This window comes from Lissotriton helveticus, chromosome 8 (assembly GCF_964261635.1).
Source record: "Lissotriton helveticus chromosome 8, aLisHel1.1, whole genome shotgun sequence".
Classification (NCBI taxonomy): domain Eukaryota; kingdom Metazoa; phylum Chordata; class Amphibia; order Caudata; family Salamandridae; genus Lissotriton; species Lissotriton helveticus.
This window is the reverse complement of record NC_136069.1, coordinates 254,157,302-254,185,163: the sequence shown is the minus strand read 5'-3', so window position 1 is coordinate 254,185,163 and position 27,862 is coordinate 254,157,302. Positions and strand designations below refer to the sequence as shown.

At 44.1% G+C, this 27,862-nt stretch overlaps 1 protein-coding gene across 1 annotated transcript in view; it reads left to right on the top strand.

The window, feature by feature from the left end:
• The window catches only part of LOC144772579 (matrix metalloproteinase-20-like), a 198,650-nt gene that overhangs the window by 107,309 nt on the left and 63,479 nt on the right, over positions 1-27,862 (top strand). Inside the window, exons 5-7 of the mRNA XM_078657008.1 lie at positions 12,884-13,045; positions 26,399-26,543; positions 27,038-27,171. Coding sequence (XP_078513134.1) covers positions 12,884-13,045; positions 26,399-26,543; positions 27,038-27,171 — 441 coding nt within the window. The remainder of the gene's footprint in view (positions 1-12,883; positions 13,046-26,398; positions 26,544-27,037; positions 27,172-27,862) is intronic.

The following is a 27,862-nucleotide window of genomic DNA, read 5'->3' as shown; positions in this document are numbered from 1 at the left end:
ATTGAGCTATTTGCTTAGACCATTGTTCCATGCATGGCCCTTCCTGTGTGCCGGCTTTCGGGTGGTAAAGGATTTATCTATGCTAAAGATTTCCTTGCTCTTATTTTGGGCATTTTCTATCTTGGTTTGAAATAAGTTTTTCTTGGCTGCCTTCACAAGAATGTAATGAGCTTTTACATTGTCTTTATACACCTTCCTGCCCTCAGGTAGATAGGATTTACGCCATTTCTATTCCATTTTTCTACAATTTCTTTTGCTAGATCTGAGGGAATCGTTAAACCATGGGGCTGGTGGGGCAGAACCCTTTGAGGAGCCGGGAACTGCTGGTACCGCTGCATCAGTGTTGGTTCGGAGCCCTAGAATCTATTGACAGGGCGTCCGAGTTGGAGCAGCCAGACAGCTCCGGTGAGGAATGACCGAGGGCGTCTGCTAATATCGGGATGGATATTTTATGGAACTTCCTCTAATTAGGGACCCTCTGACGTGCGTTAGCCCGAGGGGCTGTGGCAGAGTTGGGAATGACGAATTTTAATATGAGTTGGTCAGTCCAGATAATGGGAAGAGGTAGGCTTACTGATATGTCAAAGTTATGAAATATTTGATCTAGGGTATGCAGGGGTTTTCAAAGTGACGCATCTGCCTAGGTGGGTCACTTTTGTAAATAAACATGGCACATTTTTTATGCTGCCAGTGCGTCACAAAAAGTGATGCACTGGAGGCATAAAAGTGAAGCAAGGCCTCATAAATAAGGCCCTTAGAATTTGAACGAGTGTTCCTTTGCACTGTCAGGGACCTAATAAAATAGTGTATTTAATAAAGCTTGCAGCTATTCAGACTAGAGTGTCCTGGTGCATGACAGCGGGAGGAAAACGTGCATAAAAGATCCATCAGTTATTAAAAAGCCAGGTTTTTAAGTTCTTCCTGAAAGAGAGTCGGTCTGTGGTTAGTCTCAGAGACTCAGGGAGGCTATTCCACAGTTTTACGCTTCGAAAGCAGAGGGCTCTGCCTCCAGTGTGGGCACGGCATATTTTAGGCACAATGGCTTGGTTGGCATTATAAGATCTTAGGGGTCTAGATGTTGTTTAGCAATTAACACGCTTATTTAGGTAGCTGGCTCCTAAACCCGGAAAAGCTTTAAAGAAGAAGGCCATTGCTTTGAAGTCGTTCCATTCTTTTATTCGGAGCCAGTGTAGAGACTTAAGAATAGGGGTCATACTAGATCTGGGTTTAGGTCTCAGGATGGCTCTGGTCACTGCGTTTTGTACCACTTGTAGGTGCTGGATAATGGTTTAGAGAAGACCGAGGTAAAAGCTGTTGACATAGTCAAGCTTTGATGTCACCAGAGTCTGCACTTACGATCTTCCTGCTCTCAAGCGGTAACAGTGGCAGGATTTTTATTAGCATCCGGAGTATGCCAAAGCAAGCGCCAGTTAGATTTTGGATTTGGAAGCGCATGGAGAGTGTCTTGTCCATGACAATTCCTAAGTTTTTTACTTTCTCCTTTTCCGCGGGCATGGGCAGCAGATTTTTTTTCCACCAAGAGCTCCAGTCAGGCGTTTCTGGATTACCATAGAAAACAACATCAGTTTGTCAAGATTACACTTCAGCTGATTGATTTTAAGCCAGTTAAAACCTTTGTGAGGCAAGACCTAATCTTTGCACCCTTAAAGTCAGTTCATTTTTCACACCTAAAAATCAGCCGAGTGTCATCAGCATTGGAAACAATTTTGGCGCCCTCTTCCTCTACCAGAAATGCAAGAGGGATAGATATATATTAAAAAGGGTAGGACTCAGAATGGAGCCCTGAGGGACACCTACACTCATGGCTGGAACGAGAGATGAGGAAGGGGAGAGCCATGAAGGAGCTTCCCATCTTCAATTTGTTTTTGGAGGGCTTTGTTTATATGCTTCTCTACTACTTTGCAGAGGGCCAGAAGATGAGAGATTGACCTTTAGTTGGCAGGGTCCGTTTGTTTGGCATTAGCCTTTTTTATCAGTGGAAGAATCTTTGCATGCTTCCATAATTTCGGCATAATGCCTGAGGAGAGGAAGTATTAAAGAGCTGTTTACAGTGGGGTTTATGGTGGGAGCTAATAGGTTTAGGATTTTTGCTGGACATGGGTCGGTAGGAGAGCCAGATTTAATGCTTTGGAGAAGAGTCAGTGACTCTTCAAGCTGAAACTCAGGGAAGGCTAGTAAAGATGGAGGAGCCAAGAGATGACATTTACTATTAGAATCAAGGTAGAAGGTCAACTCTTCTTCTGAGATGTTAGTGAAGGCTTGTTGGATCACAGAGTTCTTTTTGTGGGAGAATTGAGCTATTTGCTTAGACCATTCTTCCGTGCATGGCCCTTTCTTTGTGCCGGCTTTCGGGCGGTAAAGGATTTAACTATGCTAAAGATTTCCTTGCTCTTAATTTGGGCATTTTCTATCTTGTTTTAAAGAAGTTTTTCTTGTCTGTCTTCACGAGAATGTAATGAGCTTTTAAGTTGTCTTTATACACCTTCCTGCCCTCAGGTAGATAGGATTTACACCATTTCCATTCCCTTTTCCTACAAATTATTTTGCTAGATCTGAGGGAATCGTTAAACCATGGGGCTGGTGGGGTTGAACCCTTTGAGGAGCCGGGAACTGCTGGTACCACTGCATCAGTGTTGGTTCGGAGCTATGAATCTATTGAGAGGGCTTCAGAGCCGGGGCAGCCAGACAGCTTCGGTGAGGAATGACCAAGGGCATCTGCTAACATCGGGATGGATATTTTATGGAACTTCCTGTAATTAGGGACCCTCTGCCTTGTGTTAGCTCGAGGGGCTGTGGCAGAGTTGGGAATGACGAATTTTAATAGGAGGTGGTCAGACCAGATAATGGGAAGAGGCAGTGGCGGATGGTGACTTTTCGAAGTGGTGGGGCATCAAAAATACATGTATGTTGCATTGTTTTTTTTACGTGCTCAGCCACTACATAATGTGCAGCTAAGCCTGTCAGTAGCTGGAGAAAATAGGCCACAGGGCAAATGGTGGAACGTCGCCTATCTGTCAACAGACACCCTGGCAGGGATAACACAATACACACGTACTAATGCAGACTACTCAACACAGCACGCATACACATTGGCACAGACAACACAGTAACTTCACTTATTTTTTCGATACTAGCACTCGCCAACATTGTTTCTTTATCTGCCCTCTCTTCTTGGCAGTTTTCCCTCCTTTTCCCCCCTCTCTGGTCAGTAATTCCAACTTTCCTATAGTTTCAATAATCCTCACCCTAGTCTCCGATTACCAGAATGTGCTGTACACTTTTCTCTGACTGTCCCACCCCATCTGTGTCCTTATGAGTCTGGTAGACAGACCATCTGCCTCCGTGCACATTCAATTGTGCACTTTTTTAAATGATCACCTTTAGATAGCAATGCACAGCTCTGAGAGAACATTCTATACTTACTTGGCCTCTTTGCTATAATTGTACTTAAGTGCTTTTCATCTGAGTGAGCATAGCTGCCAAGTTTTCGAGGTCAAAGCGTGACTAGTTAGGCCACGCTTGTTTTTTTCTCAGAATTCTGGGACTTGTAGTCTTAGTTTTATGCAAGTATATGACTATGACTCCCAGATTATAAGAAACAAGTCCAGATTGGCCTAAATAGTCATGCATGGACCTGAGAACCTTGTAAGATTGAACATTCAATACAGGTCAGACTGGCCCCGAGGTCTGCAGAATAGTTAATATTGTTAATTTAAAGATGTACGGTATAGTCCTGCTGCCCCTGCCCCTGCCCCTTCCCCCAGTGGAAATGTTCAACATCAAGACACAGAAACAAGCAGAGTTAATAAATCCGAAGCCAACTCCAGAGAATAAGAACATCAAACTCGGGGCCACAGAGAGGGCCAGCCCTGAAAGATCGGGAACGCAACCCCAATGCAAAGAGCAGGAAAAAGAACAAGGAAGGATCCTGCTTGAAAGGAAAACCCGAGTGTAAACACACAAAGCCATACCAAGCAAAACTTTACTTAAACATAGCTGGCCAAAGTGCACACTGCACAAACAGGCGGGTGTTGAGCAGCGGAAAGAATACGTATGGAACCATTATGTTATCGTTCATTTCAAGAAAAAATGCGAGTACAAATGATCGTGTAATATCTGCAATCTTACCTGATCAAGAAGCCCACAGGGGCTGAGAGGCACTGGGTCGATGCGATAGTAGTGTTTACCTCTTCCTTGCACTGTGAAGACACATGACACGACACCGGGTGGCACGAGAGACCTCGACTCTAGTCTCGTGACTGACTACTCGGTGTGGGTGGCACAGCGCGCCAGGCGCGGTGACGTGCCGACAGCGCATAGAAATGGCCAATCACCACTGCATGGCTCGCATAAGCCACAGTGTGATTGGCCATACAAGTGCGTGCATGTTACCGTCCACCCACGCGCGGCACCACCAGCAGGCTGCCTGGCTGAGCAGGGACTGCTCTCAGCCAATCCTGGCGCTGCATTAGCAGTGCCACTGAGCCAGGATTGGCTAAGAGCAGGGTTACTGCCTGCCCATAATCAGACCCGGGGGCCCGGGTCCCTCGCACTATGAATCGCAATAGGGGAGGGAGGGGGGAAGGTACTGTACTCTGTGGGTATGCGTGGGCCAGTACTAGAAATACCTAGCCCAAAAATCGGCATGCGCACAGTGCAGCTGGCTGCGCTGTTTGTGCTGCCTGAGCTGTCAATCACTGCCGCAGCCCCACCCCCACACCGTCTGCGATGTCAGGCTTGTCCCGATTCCAAAGCTCTCTGAGTTGCCGCAATTCCCGCAGACAGTGCGCTCAGAAGATGACTCCTCGAGATTAATTTAATTTGAATCGGATGAATCCTGCCTGAATGTTAGCATGATAGCATGACGTGACGGTCGTCCATGGCTAGGGGGGCAATGCCCCAACGCCCCCAATGGATGCACCGCCACTGGGAAGAGGTAGGCTTACTGATATGTCAAAGTTATGAAAGATTTGATCTAGGGTATGGCTCTTCTCATGGGTGGCCGAAGAAATAGATGGAAACATGTTGCAGGCCTGCAGCGTCTCCAACAAGTAAAATTGTTTGAAGGTCTTTCCATTGTCCATATGTATATTGAAATCTCCCAGTATAAGGCAGTTGTTGTATTTTAAGGCCAGGGAGGTGGTGGCTGTATTAAGCCTAGTAATAACATTTCCAATTGCACTGGGAGGTCTGTAAATCAGAAAACCAGCTATGCTATGATGGGGGATAAGGGACAGCAGAAGCCTAAGGATTCTGCGCCCTCGATGCTTTCCATCGGGATGGGAGAGCAGTCTAGTTTTTGATTGTAAATTATGGCGACACTGCCCTCCTTCCCACTCGGTCGGTCCCTCCTAAGGATTTTATAACCTGTAGGGATGGCCAAGGTGATAGTAGAGTCGGAGGCTTCAGACAGCCAGGTCTCAGTGAGAAATAAAAGTTCAGGCTGTTTGTCTAAAAGTGGGCCATAAATGTGTGTCATGCTTTTGCATTGAGCAACTATTTGAAAGGGTGGCCTCTAAGTCCTCTGTTTTCTTATTCTTTTTACACTTATTATGGCATGGGAGGATCTTGGGTGTGAGTTTCCTGGGCTGGAGGAGAGACCAGTTGCACTTATTGCATCGAAAGTCTACCTCCAAGCTCGGATCAGCCGCTGTACACTGACATAATCGTAGCCACCGAAGGCTAAGCAGAGTTTTCCTATTGTAATATAGTGGAAGAAACTCACCGAAGGGGAACTGGGCAGCATGGCCGGTGCCGGACGCCTCCGTGATGCCTCTGGGTGCAGACGGGCTTGCCTTTGGCACGCCTTCGTTTGCATTGGGAATATATAGGCTAATGCCTATGATGCACACTGGATCGCTAACGCAGCTGAGGAAGTGGAAACTGCATGGGCAAAAGTGAGGAGCCTGATAATAGCCTCAGCCCTCCGCACAATCGCCGTATCACCATGGTGAACCAGGACTGGAGGAAAAGCGAAATTTGAATCTAAGCAGCTAAGGAGGTGTAGGCAAGCAGAATCAAGTAAAGTGCAAGTCCGCGTAGGTAGGAGAAATTGTTAAAAAGCACAGAGTAATTCAGCCACACATATACAATTTAAAAAGTATTAAAAACCTAGTAGCAGGGCACGAAACACTAAATCCTTTCTGTGTCAGCTGCGTGCGTCCATTTACATCAGGAATATATAGGCTAATGCCTATGATGCAAAGTGGATCGCTAACGCAGCTGAGGAAGCAGAAACTGTGTGGAAAACAAGGGCTCAAATTGGATCATAAATTCAAAGCTGTTCTGAACAGGGGCCCTCAAAATATGTTTGGCCCAGGGCCCCCAAAATCCTTAAGATGTCCCTGGCCCAGGATTCATGACGCCAAGCAGTTGAGCAGTTTAGCAGTTTAGCAGCGGAGGCAAAACTGTAATTCAACTGCGGAATCAGCAGCTGTCTTCTTTTTCTGCCGCACCTATCCCCATCTCTTCAATACAGCCTACTGGGGGTAACTGAAGGACCTGTGAAAGGCTCAGTGGGGGGGTCCGGTCAAGTGATTTTGATGCAGGCTGGATTTCTCTTCACAGCGCGAAGACACGCTGGACTCTGAGGCTGCTTGCCTCCCTTCATTTAGTTAGAATCATTCAGAGCCGAGATAGCTGAGATAATCTGTTTTTCTTCCTGCAGTGCATGGACACACTGAGCTCAGAGGCTGCCTGTCTCTCTTTGTTTATAAAGAAAGCCCAGGATTGGCAACAAAGTAACACAATAAGGGGTCACACGCTCCCTGCTAGTGCTTAGTTTTTATATATGGGCTCTAATGAACTCAAGTTCTCTAACCTGAGGGAAGGCGGACGTATGCCTTAAACTAACTTTCTTTGTTTGTACTTCCCACTCCATTTTCTCAGTCAGTGATAATCCCAGATATTCACAGACCAAGACTTTCAATGTATTTTCTTTTCTGGGTGTTTATTGCCAAACCCCTGATCTTGCAAAATGATTGAAAGATGTCCAAAACCCTCTGTATTCCCATAGGGTATCTAGTTTGTAAGAGGGTATCGTCTGCGAACATTAAGGCAGTTACCTTGTAATTCGCCAGCCTTGGGGCGTCTATATCCCCCCGCTATCAGAGCATCCACTAGACCATTTATAAATAAACAGAAGAGGGTAGGGGCCAAAACACACCCTTGTCGTACATTTCGCTCAATGGAATACGGTCAGTTAGTTCTGTGTTCTTACCAAAACTTATTTAAGCAAAGTTATGTTCAAGATTAGCCCAGACCACGGGGGCGTTAGCAAATTTACAGAGGAAGTGCACAAGCAAGACGATTGGGCCAGTTCGGGAAGTGTATAAGAACCAAGCTAGAGGGGCCGCTTTATATTGGGTAGAAATCTGGGTTTTTTCGGCCGTCGGACCATCTGTCTAACATTGAGAACTCTTTCATCAGACAACTCCTGGGTCTCCCAAATAGCACGCCACTTACAACGCTCCATATGGATTTGGAAATAGGGCCAATTGTAGTAGGGTTGCTCTTCGACCTTTGTTTGCCATTGTCTATGGAGTACACCAGAATTATCAGTGTACAGAGAGGAACTGAGGGAAGTAGTCAACCTCTATGGAGCCAGCAAAATCTCTTGGCTGGCTCACATTAGAACCTCTTTTAACTCTATGGGAATGAGTAACCTATGGGATAATGCTGAAGATAGCTGCCAGCTAACACCCAGGAAGGTTCTGTCCAAGAGATATAGGGATTACAATGTAACCTTACTGCAAGGAAGATCCAAGACGGGCACATTGACATCTTTTTTAGAAATACAATCTCAATATTGGCTAGATCCTTTCATCGACGTCATGCAGCCACCTCTCGCTAAAAGGCTATATGTTCAGTTTAGGCATGGTACCATCCCCTTACGTGTTTTTGTTAGCAAGTGGGGGGGGGGGCTCGGACACTAAGGGCTGCCCGACATGCATCCATATACCGAAGCCGGACCTACACGTGCTATTCTTCTGCCCTACATATAAGAAAGCGAGACACCGATGGCTAGTACAGCTGTGTTAAAACCTCAGAGTATTCCAGTGTGCACAGGCCTTTAGGATTTTTAAATATGATACCAGTATGCCTATAGCGTACTCTGTGTCCCGCTATCTGCTTGCAATTTGGTGCATACGTCGAGCTGTTTTAAAAACACATTCAGCCCGGATAAATTGCCCCCCCTACTGTGATTGGTTGATTTATGTAGTTTGATTTTATTGTATTTTATGAGCTATAAATGTGCATTTTTATTTTTATATATTTATAATTCTTTTGTTTATTTCTTGGCAAATTTTAGACATTGGACCTATGCCAAGAGTACAATAAACCAAATAGTAGCATCTGTGGAGCGGGAGTCATACACTGCCAATTCACTTTTAATAGCATCAGAAGGTTTTCACATTTACTTTACAACCTATGATGTCATTAATAGTCTGTTACCGTCTATCAGAAAAGTCATTATTGATACAGCCCATCTATCACACCTTCCTGGGAAGAGCCATTCTCCGTTGAAAAGTTTTTTATACCTGCCTAAAAATAAAAAGCCTTTCTGCCAGCCTCCATCTGTCACCTAACTACTGATGGCTCCCCTCTGGTGAGATGTATATTGCTCTCAGAGAACAAAGGCCCTGAGTCAGGAAGGAGATTCCCTTATTGCCAGGATGGCCTGGAGGGTTGTGCAAGCCCTAAGTGAGCTTCAAAGGATGTCTACTCTGCCAGTGGTAAATAAATATCACACCTACGGGTACTTCCCTTTTGTCTTTCTAGTCAAGACAAAAGGGAGCTAGGTCTGGTGGCTCAGTGGACTAAAGCAGCCACTGCAGCGGCCTGTGTTCAACCTCATGGTCACAGGTTCAAATCCCGGCAGGTCCACCCATCCTTTCATCAATTTGAGGTCGATAAAATGAGTACCATTGAGTTGGGTAACAATAAACATCTGTTATTCAGCGCCAGGACACCTTCGGGTAATTGTGCACTTTACAAATACACATGATATGTTATGTTGCCAAGAACTGAGTCAGATGGTGGGCAAAGGATTGCCCTCCTCCCACAGGCTGGCACTGGGCGTAAAACTGTATCCTCAGAACTCTGCTCTCAGAACATTCCTGGACCTGGCTATAATCAGAAGAAGGACTTCCCTGCTGTCTGCAGATCCTGAAGGAAGATTAGGCCTGCTTGCTTTGACTCCGGGACTCCAGAAGTGATTCCAAGGGCCAGTTGGCTGATATCCTGTTTGAGCTACGGGGCGACAACAAGCTTCTAGAAGACTTCTCTGCTTCCAGTGTTGACCAGTTACAACTATACTTGACCTGGGCCCTTATGCCGGTCTCTGTGGGAGTAAGCCCTGACCCCCAAGCAATGTCTCCAAGGTCCTGAAACGTTTTTCTGTGGTCAAAGTGTACAACTCCCTGCCTAACTGAAAGTTTCACTGGACTCCTCACCAAGCAACACGGCTGACATTCTTTGTTGGCAGCTTTGCCAGACTCAACACCGAGCCGCATCCAGCCAATGCTGACAACCCTCTCTGATGTCATCAGATCCAATGCTGAACAACCTCTAGTCGACTCTGAGAACTCGTGTTGCACCTTCCATGTGTCCTCGAGGCCCTCACTGGATCCAACCTGCTGCCTTGACCAGCTGCAGACTTTTGACCTCATTTAAGCTTTCTAGGTCTGAAAGTAAATTTCCGCTGGGAAGAAACTTGCCTCTGTACCAGACCGGAGACAACTTGCACTCCGCCTTAACTTTTGACTTTGATCCAGTCTAGCACAACCAGATGCCTGTGGTAGATTCTTTGTGCTTTTTGGTGTTATTTTGAACTCAAGTTTAAAAATGTATATCTCTGGTTCTACTTACTGGGTTTTTGCCATTTTGGTGTCATTCTATTTATTAAAATATTCCCTATTACCTTAAACTGCCATTTTTCTTGTGTTGGTGTTTTTTTTCTCCATTTTATTACTGTTTGTGTACAGCATAAATACTTTACACATTACCTCTAAGTTAAGCCTGCCAGGAGGTTGAGCTCAGGTTTATTTAGTGGTTCTAGTGGTTCACCCTGACAAGGATTATGGTTATTTTGTTAGTTGAATTCTCACCCGCTCAACTAGTTGTCCAATTTCTTTTTCAGTTTTTTTAGTGAGAAGCTTTTTGATCATTTAAATCTCACAGTGATAATACAATACATACAAGGGCCTCATAACAGATAAGAAGAAAAAAATTAATTATTATAGAGACATCAAGCATACATAGGTACAACCATTCATACCAATTCATTCATCATGAGAAAAAAGCAAGTAAGGCATAAAATAGCCATACTTCTTCATATTCCCAAATCGTAACCAGGTAAAAGATCCAAAAGGCCTATCTTAACCGGTTCCCATATTATTTTTAGCTTGAGATGACCGGGATGGCACCTGATTATTGCAGACTCTAGACCGCAGACAATATAAACTCCTGCCACCAGGAAAAGGGGGTCAGGAGCCTCCTTTTGCAGCCAAGCACAAGCAATTGGCAATCTTAAAGACGTTATATAAAAGTAAAAGACACCAGCAGCTTCCGGGGGAACACTAGAAGCATGACCGAACCGAATGGTTTTTGGATTGGTCTTAAAAAGTTTATTCATTTATGCAAATCCTTTGTGCCAGAACTGAGTAATAGAGCCATAGGCTACAAAGTTATGTACTGAATCAGCGTCGCACACACAACATAAAAAAAGCCTATTTATGCAGCTTGGATGGTGTGTAATACAAATCAGTACACAAGAGAGGGAAAGCCTCACAACTGATGAACTCCTGACATTTTAAGAGGTCAAATTAACTGGTCTCAATATATATCAAAGTGGAAAGGAATCTACACCCAGGTGAATCAGTGCGACCTTTGCATCACATGGATATATTAGTAGGATCCTCACCCACTAGTACCTCCAGTGGCATGCTTTATCATTGTATCCTCACCCACTACACCTAGTGTCAGTGAGTGGGCTCAGCCCCGGTTTGTAAGCGGAGCTCTTACTAAAACCAGAGTGCAAGTTAAAAAAGCCTTCAGGATCCTAATTCTTGTTAATTAATAAGGTCCTGTGGCTGGGATAAAAACAGCGTGATGTTCTATGAGTGCAACGGCCCCTAACATCTATAACTCAGTAAGGTAGACATGTTTCAGCCTGTTACAAGAGCCACTCAGGGTCAGCAGTCTTTCTTCAGGACCAACTAAATCCTTAGATTTTCTACAGATTGTGTTAAACACCAACTCCTAATGCTGATTTACATGGTACACCAAATATGAAACATGCAGTCATACAGACCATACTTTTCCCTCTAGCAGTCTACGACATTGTCCTCCCTTGCACCTATTCAACTCCCTGCACTCCTCCGATGATGCAAATCATACAGGATTGTAAAAGAGCGAGCCTTAAGCCTAGAAACATTACAGGGCAGATTTACTAAATTCTTACGCAACGCAGCGCAGCAGGCAAAAAAACTGCATTGGGTTGTGCGGGAAGAAGAGAGCAGGAGAGCGTCATATCTACAGAAATATGGCACTCTCCTCCCCTCTACCTAGTGCCAGGGCTGAAATGTGCTGCCTTACTATTGTGCAAAAGCGTCTCTGTAAGTCTAGCATATGTTTTGTACTGGAAGGATAGTCTTGGATATCAATTGTCAATTGGGCTGGCTTGCATTTTCAGTTTAAACATTACAAATACAAGAAAAACATTGTTTTCTTTAAAGAATGCATCTATGAAATAAAGAATTTAATGTGTGATGAGTCAAGTGTACTTTGATGGCATAACATAGTCTGTCATCCATTACAAAGCAAGCACGTTATAGGAGGCAAAATGATTCACCAAACAGCCAAAAGACTGTTTTAGATATTTGGAAACCAATTGTTTCCAGTGCCTCATATTAGCATAGACACTCTAGAGTGCAAAGTAATGTTGTAGTATTGCCTAGATGATTTTGTAAAGAGCACATACATGAGCACTCCAGTGAAAGGGACAGCACCAACAGGCCTTCTAGCACTCCGGCTTTTGCCAGTGTAACCATAAGATGAGAGAGGAATCTTTAGGGCTGTATCATGAGGGTGCTGCGGGCTTGACGCAAAGCAGAGAGCCTGTTTTTATGCACCTGCAGCGCATAGAATCAGTTCATTTAACCCAATATTTCTCAGAGTTAGTGCATTATGTCTGACAGCACAGTTTGGAAGCAGAAGAGGCAAGCCTTGTCCACTTGTAACGAGCTGTAATGTCTGGAAATGAAACGCTAACTGGGAGAAATATCAATCAAGATAAATTCACTTGGGCTTATTTACAAGTCCCTTGCGCCACCAGTATGTCACTTTTTCCCATATTAAAAGTGACGCACTTGCCTGTGTGCTGTGCAATCAAAGTGAATAATCATGCCACTTCATGCATGTCATATAAATTACTAGCATCAACGAGACTCCTAGAACATACTTATGTTTTGTACTCTTCATTCCACAAGATAATCTTGAGGTCACATGTGATATCTCATATGATGTCCTCAGTGATCTGCAATAAGATTGTGCAGCTTTTAGTTATGAGCTGTATTCTTTTCTAGGAGATATCCCATGTTACCAATTATCACTAACACTTGACTAAGTAACTACTGTGGATTCAAATAATGCTACAATATAAACATTAAACAAAGTTGGGCTTAAATGTTGTCCTACCTTTAAAAGGGGCCTAGGCTACTAACATTTTAATGTTTGATGCCAACAATGGACGTTGTTTATAGTGGCTTATTTTGTGCATTTTGCATTTCACCATTGTTAGAATGTCTTCACCCTAAATGAGAAGTGGGATTCATCCATGAATCAATGGTTATTCTTTCAGGATTCAATCTATTCACTGTAGCTGCTCATGAATTTGGCCATGCACTTGGACTTGCTCATTCAACGAATCCCTCTGCCTTGATGTACCCGACGTACCGATATCAACATCCAGCTGGTTTCCGACTTCCAAAGGATGATGCCAAAGGAATCCAGGCACTATATGGTATGCAAAAGATGCATTCTTGATGGGCATTGACATTAGCTTTGATGTAGCAGGGAGAAGAGGTTGTTGAATGGTGATGTTGCACCATTCGGAGCACAGGGCATTGCTTCCTACTTTGGCATGTCACCAAAGATGCTTTGATTCTGAGAGGACCAATTCATCTGCCTCCATGTGGAATGTAATTCATTTTGTGTAAATCAAAAACCATGCTCTTACATAGTCTCTGAACCTCCCTTTAATACACAATGGTCAATTGCTCATCTAGGGTTGTGACACATAACACTAATACAAAACACAAGGCACTCAAACTCAAGCATAATGGATAAACTGCACAGACCCCTCTGAGATGTTGGTTCAGTAATGTCCTACGTATGATGCAGGAGATGACAAAGGCAAAACAGACATTCTTTCAGCTAAGCAGGCTTAAAAATGCAAATGTGCTAATTAGGCATGCAAAGCTAGGGATTCTACTGAATTATTCCAGGTTGGTAAGGTGGACCATCAGATAATGTTGTACTGATAACTCACAATGGTTGCTCTAACCTGTGTACTGCAACAAGGATCAACATTACATCAAACAATGTTTACTGTGTATGGCTAGCCCCTACTAAACACCCTGATTGGTGTAGGTTATCCTTAAATAGCTGTTGTAGTAGCATAATTATGCCCTTCTTCAGTCACACTGACCCTTTCTTATCGAGGATATGTTAGTGCATCCATGTTACTGAACCCTCAGTACCTTGGCTTGTTTATAATCTGACACCATTGAGTTAGCTTTCTTCAGGTAGAGAAGCTATAGGGGAGTCATTCAGTCTGTATCTGTACTAACATTAATCACCTTCACTTGCTTCTTTTGTAGTTTATAAGGATTATTCCTGTAAACATGTCAAAATTATTTAGTTTTTTTCCCTTTGGACTTCCTGTTATATGCTGCATTTCCTTTTTTAATGAACATGTTTAGAATTTTGTGTCTCCTTCCTTTACAGGTGTATCCATTTTTGCCTCTGTGGACTTTGCCATTTACACCGTAAATCAAGGTTTTAACTAATTCTATATTCTGACATTGCAAAATAGATACTGAATCATGTCGTCCTTGTAGGGTATTTTCTCGAAACCCTCAACTTTGGCCCGTTATCATCATCAAAATGAATGGGCTGTTAGCCCTGACTGATAATATTACTTCAGGAGACACATCTTTCCTATGCCCAAGACCTAAGAGCTGATCACCTATCAAGCATCAACTATTTAGGGTACCCTATTTTGATAAAATAAGTGGCAGGCCTTACTGTCAAACAACAATTTTCGGCCAAAAGTGCAGATGGATCTGACTAAACTAACTAAACTCAAAGTTGCTGAGCTGAGGGTTTTGTGTAAGGCCAGGGGGCTACCTGCTACTAACATGATTAGGAAGGTAGCATAGGTTAGGTCCCTTAAGGCCTGGGAAATATCGGCCCCAGAAACTGATGGGGAGGGTGACCCCCCTAGCCGCCTATAGGAGGTGGGCGATGATCTCCTTTCCATTTCTTCTAGCAGCACGTTCATTCTTCCTGTGAATGGGGAGAAGATGAGCTCCCCTTTTCAGGGCTTTCTGTGGTCCCTTAAAGAAAAGGGAGCTATCCCTAGGAGAATGGGAGTTGGCCCTAGCTGAGAAGAAGTGGAAGAGGGAAGCGAGAGACAGAAGAAATGGTGGCAGTAATGAAGTAGAAAAGGTTGAGGTGACCTCGGGTGGTGGGGTTAACCAGAAGCTCCCCAAGGAAATAGTGCTCAGGTACACAGAAGGGGGCAACATTGACAAATGGCTCACATCATTTGAGAGGGTGCTCTTGAGATGTAGGAGGACCGGCCCAAGCATTGGGGTTCACCCTTGCGGAACTGAGGCCAATATCTGGGAGTGAACAGCTCCTGACCCTTCAGTGGGATGTGGCAAATCCAACTCTCACATGAGGCAATGTTTAGTTGAGAAATTTTGGTGTGACCCCCAGAACAGTACAGGATGAAATTCAGGGACACCCAGAAAGTGAGCAACCAGTTCCGGGTGGACTTTGTGGACCTCTCAGAGAAGGCACTAGGAGGCTGGATTGATGGTAACCAAGTGGACACATATGAGGGGTTGTAAAATTTGTTCATGAAAGAACATATTTTGACTCCTTGAGTGCAAGAGAAGTTACACCGGTACCTAATGGACTCTAGGCGGTCTAATCCTAGGGAATTTGCCAGGATAACTGATGAGGGGGTGAGACCCCTGGGGGTCCAGTCAGCATCAGAGGGGAGATCAAAAGAAAGGAGGACAGGTCCCCCTCAAGGGAAAGCCCAGGGAAAATAAAGTCGAAAACAGAAGGTGTCATCCTAAGATCCACAAACACCTGAACAAAGGGGGAGGCACAACCAACCCAAATTGTAAGGGAGGGGGTACCAGGGAAAGAATGGTAGGTTCTTTGACCCCTCAAAGGTGGGCAGGAGATTTAAGTGTTACCAGCCAGGGCACAAGAAGGGAGATGCTGTCTGCACAAAGAAGCCCACACTGGTGGGCAGCTCACAGGGGTTGCTAGCGTAAATGGGTGAGTGAAGAGTGCCCCAGAGAGGGGTAGGGAATTGACAGAGGCATCCTTACTGTCCCTGGGAGAGGTGGATATTGCAACGCTGGTTGCCTTAAGTCCGAGCATGGATAAGTACAGGCAGAGGCCTAAAATCAAAGTGGCTGAGGTGGAGGCTCTGAGAGACACAGGGCCAGGGTGACTATGGATATGAACATGCTGGTGTCTCCAGGGCAGATCCTACCTGGTGAGTCTCACCAGGTGACATATGCCGACAGCAGCACCAAGCTCCATCTCCTGGCTAAGGTGGATTTGGAATGGGGAGGTGTGACAGGCCCTAAGAAGGTAGCTGTGTCTCATGTGCTCCCAGTCCACTGTTTACTGGGAAATGAGCTCGAAGCTTCTGAGTGGTCAGAGGTGGTGAGAAGGCTCCATATGATAATATTGGAGCTCCGTGACTGGTTATGTGCTGTGACCAGGTCTCAGAGTATCCAGAAGGGAAATGGGGATGCTTGGACTCTGGAACAAGGGGTCAAGCATTCTAGGACAAGGAATATGGGTCTGGTGCATCAGCCCAGGGAACTCCAGAGGTACAGGAGAAATCTAACCCAAAGGGGGAGGATCTGGTCTCCGAGGAAGGGACTCCATTCCTGCCAGAGCTGTCAGATTTGGCAGAACTGACAGGAGCAGGTGGACCCTCCAGAAAGGAGTTTTGTCAGGGACAGGGAGACTGTCCCACCCTGGACAGCTTGAGGTGGATTGCCTTGAAGCAAGAGTAGAGGGATGACAGTGGACTTCACAGAATCTACAATCTACTGGGAAAATGAACTGCTCTACACTGAGTCCAGGAACCTCAAGAAAGGGGCTACCTGGAGAGTGGTGGTTCCCCAGAGGTAGAGAGAGTTCATTCTAACTTTACGTCACGATATCCCCTTGGCAAAACATTTGGAGCAGACTAAGACTTGAAACCGTTTGGTGAATCATTTCTACTGGCCCGAATGTCTGAGAAGGTGAAGGAGTTCTTTAGATCTTGTGTCATCTGTTAGGCCAGTGGCAAGGCAAGGGACAACACAAAGGCTTCCTTTATACCACTTCCAGTGGTGGGGACCTCCTTTGAGAGGGAGGCGATGGATGTTAATGGTTCCTTAGTGCCACCCACTGCATTAGGTAATAAGTATATCTTGGTGGTAGTAGACCATGACACAAGATACCCTGACGCAATACCCTTCAGGACATTCTCTGCTCCTGCAGTGGCTAGGGCCTTACTGGGTGTGTTCACCAGAGTGGGGTTCCCAGATAGAGGCACAGACTTCCTGTCCTGCTATCTGAAAGTGATGTAGTACCAATGTGATGTCACCTACAAGTTCACTACCCCATATCACCCTCAGACTAAAACACTCATAAAGCACTCATATGATCAGAAGGCTGCAATGCCTGAGAATGCTCCAGGTCAAATGTAGCTCCTAGGGCCCTCCACGACAAGTGCACTAGGCCCTATCCAACCCTTGCAAAGAAGGGTGAGACCACCTACCTGGTAGACCTTAACACCCCCTAGGAACCCTCACCGGGTCCTGCATGTCAACAGATTGAAACCCTGCCATAACAGGGCAGACATGACCATGTTGTTAGTCACGATGACTGTGGAGAGGAGAAGACTGAGCCAGTCCCCGACCTCCTCTTCAAAAGTGTGCAAGATGGGTCAGTGGAGGGAGTTGCACAGAAACTACAAGCAGGTGCTATTTGTTGGTCTGTTCTCTTTGGCCCCAGGTGTCACTGATTGGTGTGTGCACCACATATACATTAGTGACAGAATACCTCTCAAACATTAACTGTACAGGTTTTTGGGCAATGTAAGAAACAGAATTAAGGCTTAGGTTGCTAAGATGCTCGAGCTGGGGGTAATCGAGCCCTCTGGCAGTCCATGGGCCAGCCTAGTGGTGCTGGTGCCCAAACCTAATCCACAGGGGGGAAAGAAGGAGTTAAGGTTCTGTGTGGACAACAAAGACTGATGCTCACCCTATACCTAGTGCTGATAAGCTCATTGATAGGTGAGGGACTGCTAAGTATCTGAGTATATTTGATTTGACTTCAGGCTACTAGCAGATTGCCCTCACTGAGGAAGCAAAGGAGAGGTCAGTGTTATCCATGCCACAGGGACAGTACCAGTTCAACCTGATGCATTTTGGCTTAAAGAACATCCCTGCCACCTTCCAAAGGCTGGTGTACAGAGTCCTGGGTTGGTTTGAGAAGTTCAGTGCAGCTTACCGGATGACATAGCTGTATACAGTTCTACAAGGATGAATCACTTAAACCACTTGAGGGAAGTGCTTCAGGCCTGCAACAAACAGGCCTTACTATTAAGGCCAGAAAGTGCCAAATAGGGCAGAGTTCTGTGGTGTACCAGATGGTAGATGGATGCCATGTACTGCATCTCCAGGCCAAATGCAGATCATTCTTGATTGAGAGATCCCATTTCCCAGAGCCCGGTCAGGGCCTTCCTTGCACTCTCTGGATACTATAGAAGGTTTGTGCATAACTATGGGACCATTATGGCTCCCCTGACAGAACTCAGGGCTAAGCAGAGGCCAAAGAAAGTAGTGTGGACACCAGTGTGCCAGAAGGCTTTTGACACTCTGAAAGATGCTCCAGTGTTGCTGCCCGTGACTATACCAAGGAATTTGTAGTTCAGACAGATGCTTCAGAACAAAGGATTGGGGCAGGGGTGGCACAGGTAAATGAAGAGGGCCCTGATCAGCATGATGCCTTCCTTAGCAGGCGACTTCTCCCCAGAAAACAAAGATGGAGTGCCATTGAGAGGGAAGCCTTTTCTCTGGTATGTTCCCTGAAAAAACTGAGAGCATATCTGTTTGGTACTCACTTTTTTGTTCAAATTGATCACAGACCTATCAGATGGCTTATGCAGATGAGTGGGGAGAATCCCAAGCCCTTGAGGTACTCTGTTTCTCTATATGGAAAGGATTTCACAGTGGAACACAGACCTGGGATTGCCCATACCAATTTCCCACTTAGCTGATAAGGACTACCTGAGTGCAGGTTAGTGACCCCTCTCGTTTTGTTTGGGGGGGCATGTTAGAGAGTCCCTCTTTTTGGCTGTTAATCCCCATTTATTGTGCTGAATGGAACTTGTGGCAGCTGATTCTGACTGTGTCTTGGGCTCTGCTAGTCAGGCCCAGGGTCAGTGCTATATTAAACACAAACACAAACATTGAGGTACATGTATACTTGGCATGACCTACTCTTTAAGTCCCTGGCAGATAATAGGGCCGGGGAATAAAAACTACCCATAAGTCCCTAGTATATAATAGGGCATTTAAGTTTAGAGGCCAGCAGCCTTTGTTGCACTTGCATGTGTGCACTGCTGAGAGCCGAGGTCATTTTAAAAGCAGCCCTGTATTGCTGCACTGCTTTTGAAAGTAAAATTCACTGTAAACTTGACTTTGGTGGTATGGGCACTGTGATGTAATAACCAAGATTGTTTACTATTAGGAACCCTCCCAGGTCTCGTCTCCCTAAGGTGTTCCAGGGGTGGGGGTCCTGTAATTATTAACAGGGGCTTTATAAAAGAGGTTTTATATACCCTGGTAAGGAAGAAATTGCATATTGAATTTTTCCCATTGGGGAAATTTGGCCTCATAGGTGTCTCCTTGGTGTCTGTTGATCATCTTCTGACTCACATACACCACTGGACTCTGTTTGTTTGATGGTGTCTTGTGGCATATGTTCAACTGACACACTAGATCTCAATTGCCTCCTACTAGTTGGCCATTCCAATTTCAATTGTAATTTTTCCCCTCCTCACACTTGTCCCCTCATCAGGGTTGGTCAATGGTTCCGGTGATGAATCAACTGCTCCCTTACTTTCAGTTATCAGGTCTCAGTCTGCAGGGAATATTCCCACACCACTTTGCGAGATTTCAGGAACTTGAACAGGCGAGGGATCTGCTTTACTTCACCCCGTCGGGTCCTTGAGGATGTGTGGACACAGGAGGTCTCGGACTTGGCTCAAATGTCACTACTTCATCAAACACACAGCTCACTCTGTGCGTGAGAACCCTCCACTCAATTTGGAGTCCCAGAGCATTTCACAGCAGTAATGGTGATTAACATCACCTGGAAGGGTCCTTTCCACCTTTCCAGGGTTAAGGTTGTGACAATGCTCTTAGCTTGGAGTGGCAGTGACAACTCAAACCTGATGAGAAACTCCTCGCCTCTTCAACTCCTCTTCTCACTCAAGGGTAGCACAAAACAAATCTATATCTGTCCCTAATGTGCCACACACTCATTTCACTACAGTGCAATTTGAGCAAAAGTTGCAAAGGTTGAACCCAGTAACTGAATTCTCACTAGCTACTTACTACCTCATTCATGGTAGTAGAGGTTTATTTCCGGAAAGAAACTACCAGAGCCAGAACACAAAACGTTTAATAGATGCCAATATATGTTCATGGTAGCAATAAAGGCAGTACTGCGGGCAAACATCTTTTATCACCATATTATGACAGCACATTTGTGGAGGCGTTAATGTGTCAAGAATATTTCTGCATATGGTTTGTGTTTCATTGTGGCGGTGCTGTGTTGTTTTCTTGTGCTGTTTTGTAGTGCTGTATTAATTGATTTTTTATTGCTGTGTTGCACTGTCGTTGTTGTATTGCTCTTTGTTTTTCTATTCAGCTGTTATGATTTTGTTTAGTTGTTATTTTGCTTTGTGTTATGTTACTGTGATGTTTTCTGTTCTTCTCGGTAATTATTATAGAAATATTTTAAGCCAGAAACAGCACATTTCTTTAAATGTCTAGTAGTCTAAAACTATTTATCTCGGTGACTAATAGAAAAACATTTTCTTTAGCTGTCCAGCTATTCAACACACAAGTCAGCCCAAAGCTGCAGCACGTACCGTGTGTAACGTTAGCATTACCAGGGCTTCCTTTATTTGATCCTGTTAGTTTTTTTTGTCAGATATCAAAGCCTCTCCCCATTCCCACAGATGAGCATCAGAAAGGACCTACAACTCTTCAAATACAAAGATAGGTCATGAAGCCAGTGGGTTCAGGAATGCTCTTGAAATACAAATGGCCTCGTTAAGATTGCCCTCTTCATTCCAATGACAGTGTGACAAGAGTTGCTGTATCTATTGGACTTATGAGTGCAGCTATAATATGGCTCGAAATAGGTGCATAGCTGCCAAGGTTTCAGATTGTTTATGTGTGACATTTTCATAATTTCAATGTAATTATAAGTGACATTCAACGACCATGAGTGACACTTTCTGGTGAGCAAAATAAAGCAATGAAGGAGAGGGAAACATATAAATATAAAAAATTACACCAATTTGAGCAACTAAAAACGCTAAAGAAGATCTTCAAAAGGCTGCAAAGCACCAGAAATGTAAGGGAACCAAAAGGCTCTATTGACTTAAGTGATGGCGTTGGCCGTGAGTAATTTCTTGCTCAGACCGGCACCACTGTGACCATGCGCTAGCGATATAACAGCACATTTTTATTAGAAGCTCACTCTACCTGGCCCTGGCGCTCACTTTCTCTGCCTAACTTAGGCAAGTGGCAATTCTGAGTCACTCCTCGTCCACAACTGCCAAGTTTTCAGACTGCTCATACGTGACAGTTCCATGTTTTCCGTCTGCTTATGTGTGGTATTTCAATATTTTTGTGTGACACTTTATCACAAGAAAAAAAAGAAAATCTAATGCGGTAGTGAGATATATTTTATGAATTAACCGTTTCATAAAAGTTAACAAAGCTGAAGCATTCCTGAAACTTTTATGGAAGGTCACTAACCCAAACATAGCACCCCATAAGAAAAAATCTAGAGAGGGAGATTTGGAAAAAACCATAGGTGAAATGAATTTGCCTGTAACAATGTAGTAGTGGGAATTTTAAGCAGTTGGAAGCTAAAATGTAGTAGTTTTCTGCCTAAAAAAATGAATTGGGAATTGGCACATGCATGCTTTTTTCCTTTTTTTCTCACAGAGCTGTTCTAGAACAATTACACAAAATTGCTTTTTTAATCCAGCCGCAACTGCATTCTGGGACATTAAGTTTCTCTCTTACACGCATTGTAGGCATGGGCCGTTGGCTAAAAAAGCAGAAATACTGAAGTGGCCACTGCCTGGCTTTGAACTTCCTGAACCTAAATGGCAAACAGAATTTGGACTTTCGCAAAATACTGCTGTAAGGAATTCAAAAGGTGGGAGCGTGTGAGGGCTCATACATGTTTTCTATCTAAGCTTTGTTGGCTTTGCTGTCAAGTCACATTCGCTGACCTGTTGATTCTTATCTGTTTCTCATCTACGCCTTAGAGTCGCTGTCTGGCTAGCTTACAGTGTAGTAACTTGGTCCAGACAGGTTGTAGTATTTCAATAGTATTTATTGTACAAGTTACATGTCCTGATGTTCAGTCCAGGACTAGCCCCACCAGGAGCAGCCAGCCTGCTGCTCTGCCTGTCTCCAACTGTAGTCTCTGAACCCCAACATTCCATTTTACATCATTCTAGGAGAAACTCACTGGCAGAGCATGAACACATAGAAATCAGGATACAAAATATCCTCCTTTCTACCAACAAGGAAAACAGAAAAGAACACTGTAAGAAGAAGAAAAGCAAAAACAAGATGCCGAAGCTAGATGAACATAAGAGAACCAAAGAGAGACAAGAAGAGCAGTGAGAGAGACAAAGTAAATATGAAAACAGATAAACATATAAACATAATCCAATACACATCCTCCCTTCTTTATATAACCAAAGAAAAGAAAAAGAGGACGGAGAAACCATCAATGACTACCACCTGCACACCTACCTGTCAGACAGGTATGCGAGGAAGCAAGTCAGAGCAGGAGGAAACAAGAAAACGGAGAAGAAGAGAAATACAAAAGATTACTCATACTACTCCATCGCATAGTGAAAAAATAAATTGTAAAGAGCACTGGGTGAAAGAGTTAAAGGCAAGACATGAAGCATAAAACACCCAGTGTGGCGTAACACATGCACTGTAGAAATGGGACAAGAACCCAAACTACACACCCAAAAGGGTAACAAGTCTTAAAGTCTTAAAGTTAGGATTTTTCTCAGTTTAGGAGTAGTAGGACTCCTAAACTGAGAAAAATCCTAACTTTAAGACTTTCGGTATTCACAGAAGGCATTTAGGAGTCCTAAAGTTAGCAGTCCTAACTTTACTACTCCTAAACTGAGAAAAATCCTAACTTAAAGACTTTCGGTATTCACAGAAGGCATTTAGGAGTCCTAAAGTTAGGACTCCTAACTTTTGTGAATACCGAAATGAGTAAGTGCCTTCTGTGAATACCAAAATGAGTAACTGCCTTATGTGAATACCAAAATGGTAGTTAGTTTAGGATTTTGTCTTAAGTTAGTTCTGTGAATCGGGCTCACTGTCTTTGCTGCCTGATGGTATGCATGCAAGCACACTAATCCCAGCACCAGCTAGAGTAGAGTAAAATATGTGATACCCAATGAGGACTCAGGCACTCACTTGGGTGCTGGGACGCATACATCAAGGTCATAACACTCCCGTTGATTGATTGCAAGTTACATGGCAGGAGGCAGATGCGGGGGCATGCTGCTCAAATAATGACCTTCACCATTGCAGAGACAGAGAATTAGAAACACGCACTGCTAGCATTTGAGCAGCTGATTTGCATGAGCATTCTGGGGTACTGCAGGGCCTCGTGGTAATGCTGAGAAAATCCTAGAATGCGTTAATCTAACACCTGATGCGTGAAATTTGGCAGAGCTGTGGGTGAAGGGGAGTCACAGGGTGAAATATTGCAGAGAAAATGGAAATAATCAGGTTAATCGAAAGTGGAGTTACTGATTCCCCCTGGTAATTGCTATTTTCTCAGGAATATCAGAGTTCCATGTACAAAACTGCTCAACACTGCCACCCAGGGCCGACTTTAGCGCTGGTGGCACCTGGTGCGGCAATCTGTTTTGGTTAGACGGGGACCTGGAGGGTCGGCCGAGCACAAGGGGAGAGGCCTCCGGTGAGGGCCGTCTCCAGCGATCGTACAGACAAGTAACTTCCCCCCCACAGATGGACACCACACGAAGATCAGATTAACACCTTTTATAGGCAGTTCTGGAAGTAAGGTAGTACGATACAATGAGATCAGGACACGATGATCCTCTCAATTCTAGTCTCTATTAGGGAAAGGGGGTAGTGGGACAGTCTTGGTACCCGCAGGTACGGAGGTGAAACGGTGGTAGCTCACAATCCTCGAGCTCGGTGTTCGGACGGGTCAGACCGCGGCAGCGCCAGCAGGTCCCGAAGAGGTCGTAGGTGGTAACGGGCCGCGGCAGCGCCAGCAGGTCCCAACGAGGATGACGGTTACAACGGGCCGCGGCAGCGCCAGCAGGTCCCACGAGGATGAAGGTTACAACGGGCCGCGGCAGCGCCAGCAGGTCCCACGAGGATGAAGGTTACAACGGGCCGCGGCAGCGCCAGCAGGTCCCACGAGGATGAAGGTTGCAGAAGGCCGCGGCAGCACCAGCAGGCAGGACAATAGTTCACAAGGCAGGGCTGCGGCAGCGCCAGCAGTCCGACAAGGATGAGTTCGTCGCGGTGTCTCTCGACGAGGCCAGAATCCAAATGAAGATGGCCTGCATTACACACAAAGCGGTTCACTACAACACGCCTAGATACCTAGCCAAGAAACTTAAGCTATCAGGGGGTAACAGAACAACCAGAAGCGCAAAAGAATTACTACTACGACCAGCCTTTTTCCACAAGAAAAAGACCTACAACCGAGCATTCTCCGGAGCCGCCCCCAGAATATGGAACTCACTCCCTCCAAACATCAGGACGATTCAAAATACAATGACATTCAAACGAGAACTGAAGAGCCACTTGATGAGTAAATACCCTACATAGAAAATTAAGATGACTGGGACGATCACTTACAATAATAGAGGGTTGTTCCTCGTCATGAAAAATGACTGTTGCCGTGTTCAAGCTGAGGCCAGACACCTATAACTATATCTCACAGACAAACTTTATAACCGCTACCTCACTGTATTTATCTATCCATCTCATCCTTGAGATGCACTGGAATTCCTTATAACACTACCTCACCGAGCTAGGTTTGCTATTCTGACCCGAGCCAAGCCTGCTCGTCATCTATTGCTAATTGTGCAGTTAATAGGAGTATATATATCTAATCACGTCCTTACAGTACACTGCCTTCTACCTCATATCTATTTGTTATTATTAATGTTACTATAATGTCTATATGTAATTTCTTTCCGTGTTAAGCATCTACTGCTAATTGCACAGACAATAGGAATATTTATATCTAATCACATCTTTGAGTACAGTGCCTTCTACCTCATATCTATTTGTTATTATTAATGCTATTATAATGTCTATATGTGTATCTCTTTCCGTGTTAAGCGCTCTGATACCCACGGGTCTTGTCCGCGCTATACAAAACTCTATAAATAAAATAAATAAATAAAATAAATACCCGTCCCCCCATGACCTCCTCATCTCTCCATAGCCCCTCTCTCCCATACATTTCATTTGTTTTAAAGCGCTGGTAAAGGCTGGCTTTCCTAATCCACTCACATATCCACATAAATATAGATCTGTTCTTTAAAGCAGGCACCTCTCGCTACTTTATGGCAAAAACTGCAATCTCTCTCTCTAGCAGGAACATTAAACACAAGAGCTATCTTGACATTTGTTTTGCTGCCTGAAATCTGTACACATAAGGAACTCTACAGCAGGTGCTTTTAAATCTTAAGTTATTGCTAAACATAGTGAATCCCTGAGGTCAGTGCCCCCCCCCTTCCAGGTCAGCGCACTGTGCGGCCTCCTTTGTTGCACAGCTATTGTGCACATGCCTCAACCATATTTCAATTTAGACACTATATTAGATAAATAGATAGATAGATAGATAGATAGATAGATAGATAGATAGATAGATAGATAGATAGATAGATAGATAGATAGATAGATAGATAGAAATAGGTCTGTATGTGCGCGTGCATGTGTATTTTATCCACAAATGCATAATGCTTCCTAAAATGAGGATACGGTTGTCCCCTTTCAAAAGTTAATATGTTAAAAATTCTACTTTATGTGGGTGTAAGTCGTTAGGTGGCTGACACCGCTGCCTTGTGCTTTGCATATGCCACATTGGAGACTCTGACAAGTTATGACAAAATACCACTTAGTATTTTTGAGACCTTCATAATCCATGTAAACAGGGGGAACCTTTACATGGGAAATCAATTTACAGTGCAATACGTGTTGGTAATTTACTCTTCCCAATGGTAGCCTGATGATCTACCCATTGCTTGACCAATATTTGGCTACAATATTTGGCCCCTGGCATTTTCAGCAGTTCCTGGGTTCTTTCAGATGTTTAAATATAGTGGTCAACATTTGAAAAATCAGTCTAAGAGTACTTTTCTAGCTTGGCATAATGAAGAACAGTTCTGATATGTATGGGGATATAGTTGCTATAGATGGATGTTGATTTCTGTTGTACATTACAAGAAGAACACTTTAGCACCAAACAATTTATAGGAATCTTAAAATAGATCATGACATTATATATGTCTATTTTCATGGCAACAAAGTAACCGCTTTGATTGTCCTCTTATTATTTCTTGGATAACTGTTTTGAGTCAAGGGATTGATATAAAGTCTAGGCTATGCTATGAACATATATATTTTTGGATTGATCATAAGCCATTTTCATATCATCTGCTCTCCTTTATTTTGTATTCTAAGCTAGTTGAATAATATAAATCAATGGTGTATTTTAGGGTCACGCCAATCTCCGAAGTCCACTGGGCTACAGCGCCTTCCTCAGGTTCCACAGCGCACCCCAGACACAGACCAGTGTGACACCATCCTATCATTTGATGCAGTGACCATCATGGGGAAAGAACTTCTGTTCTTTAAAGACAGGTACGTTTTCAGCATTATGATACATGGTGCAACATGAAAGTGTGCTAGTAGATCTTCCAGATAGAGAATGTAAGCTATTGCGGCACAGTGGAGCAATTTGTATTATCTTAAAAAAGATTTCAGAAAGGACTGGGATGATGGGCGGTGTCAGTACACCAGAATAAACAAAAATCAAGGTATGGGGGCACTTAATTGCTTTTCACCCTGTTTGGCATCTTCCATTAGATGGTACAATGAATGACATGCAACCCTTATTTGAGGGGGAATTTGAGGTATATTAAAACTTAAATGTGGACCTATGTGATCTTAAGTTAAAATGGAAGACAAATCAACATATCCTATACTTGTCGCACAAACATAACAGTATGTCAAAGTACATAAGTGCACAACACGGTTACACAAATGGTGGCCTAAGTCCTCAATAACTAAGCGGGTGCAATTGTAATAGGGCTACTTTATGCAAGCTCACACTCTACTTTTTTGTCAATTAATAGGTCCTTCTGGAGGAGACAGACTCAACTAAAAGATGTCAGGCCAAGTTCCATTACAAGTTCATTTCCAAAGCTGATGTCAAATGTTGATGCAGCCTATGAGGACTCGGATAAAGGAATTGCTTATTTCTTTAAAGGTACCCAATAGATTCTTCTGGTGGCAATTCTAAATCTCTTATATAAAACAAGACATTCTAAAAAAACGTGGGTATTCTTGAAGGGAGGAAATCAATAACAACAACAGTGTCCTAAGCTTTGATTGCTTCAACTTGCCGCTATCGACCAAAGCTAAGTCATTAGGTTAATCTTTGGCATTAACAGCATATCTCAAGAAGGTCAGCAAGAAAACTGGATACCAATTTTTGAAGAAAGTGACACCAATCATCCATATAAGCTATTTCAGAAATGGCAACTAAGCATGTGTGCTTTTGTCCTTCTGTCTACAATCCTAGTTCCATGGTATGCACCACTCTACACTGGGACCCTGAAAAGCATCCCCCAAACTACAACTGACCGCCAAAAGGTCCTGAAGAAATTAAACCATATGGCGCATTTCCCGATGAAACTTCATTGGCTTCCCTTGCAAGCCAACATCATCATCAAGACCAGTAATATCACCCACAGACCTTCTCCGGCAGGGGCTGGAACAACATTCCAGTAACCACCAGAACTGCCCAATACGCCTTTGATTCAGAAAAGAACAAGAGACTCAACTCCTTAAAGAACATTGCATTTCGACACATGAAAATGCCTTGCTCCTTTGTTGACTATAGCCTCACTCCTCCAATATGTAACAAACTTAAATTGTACTTCTGACATTTGGCCTTG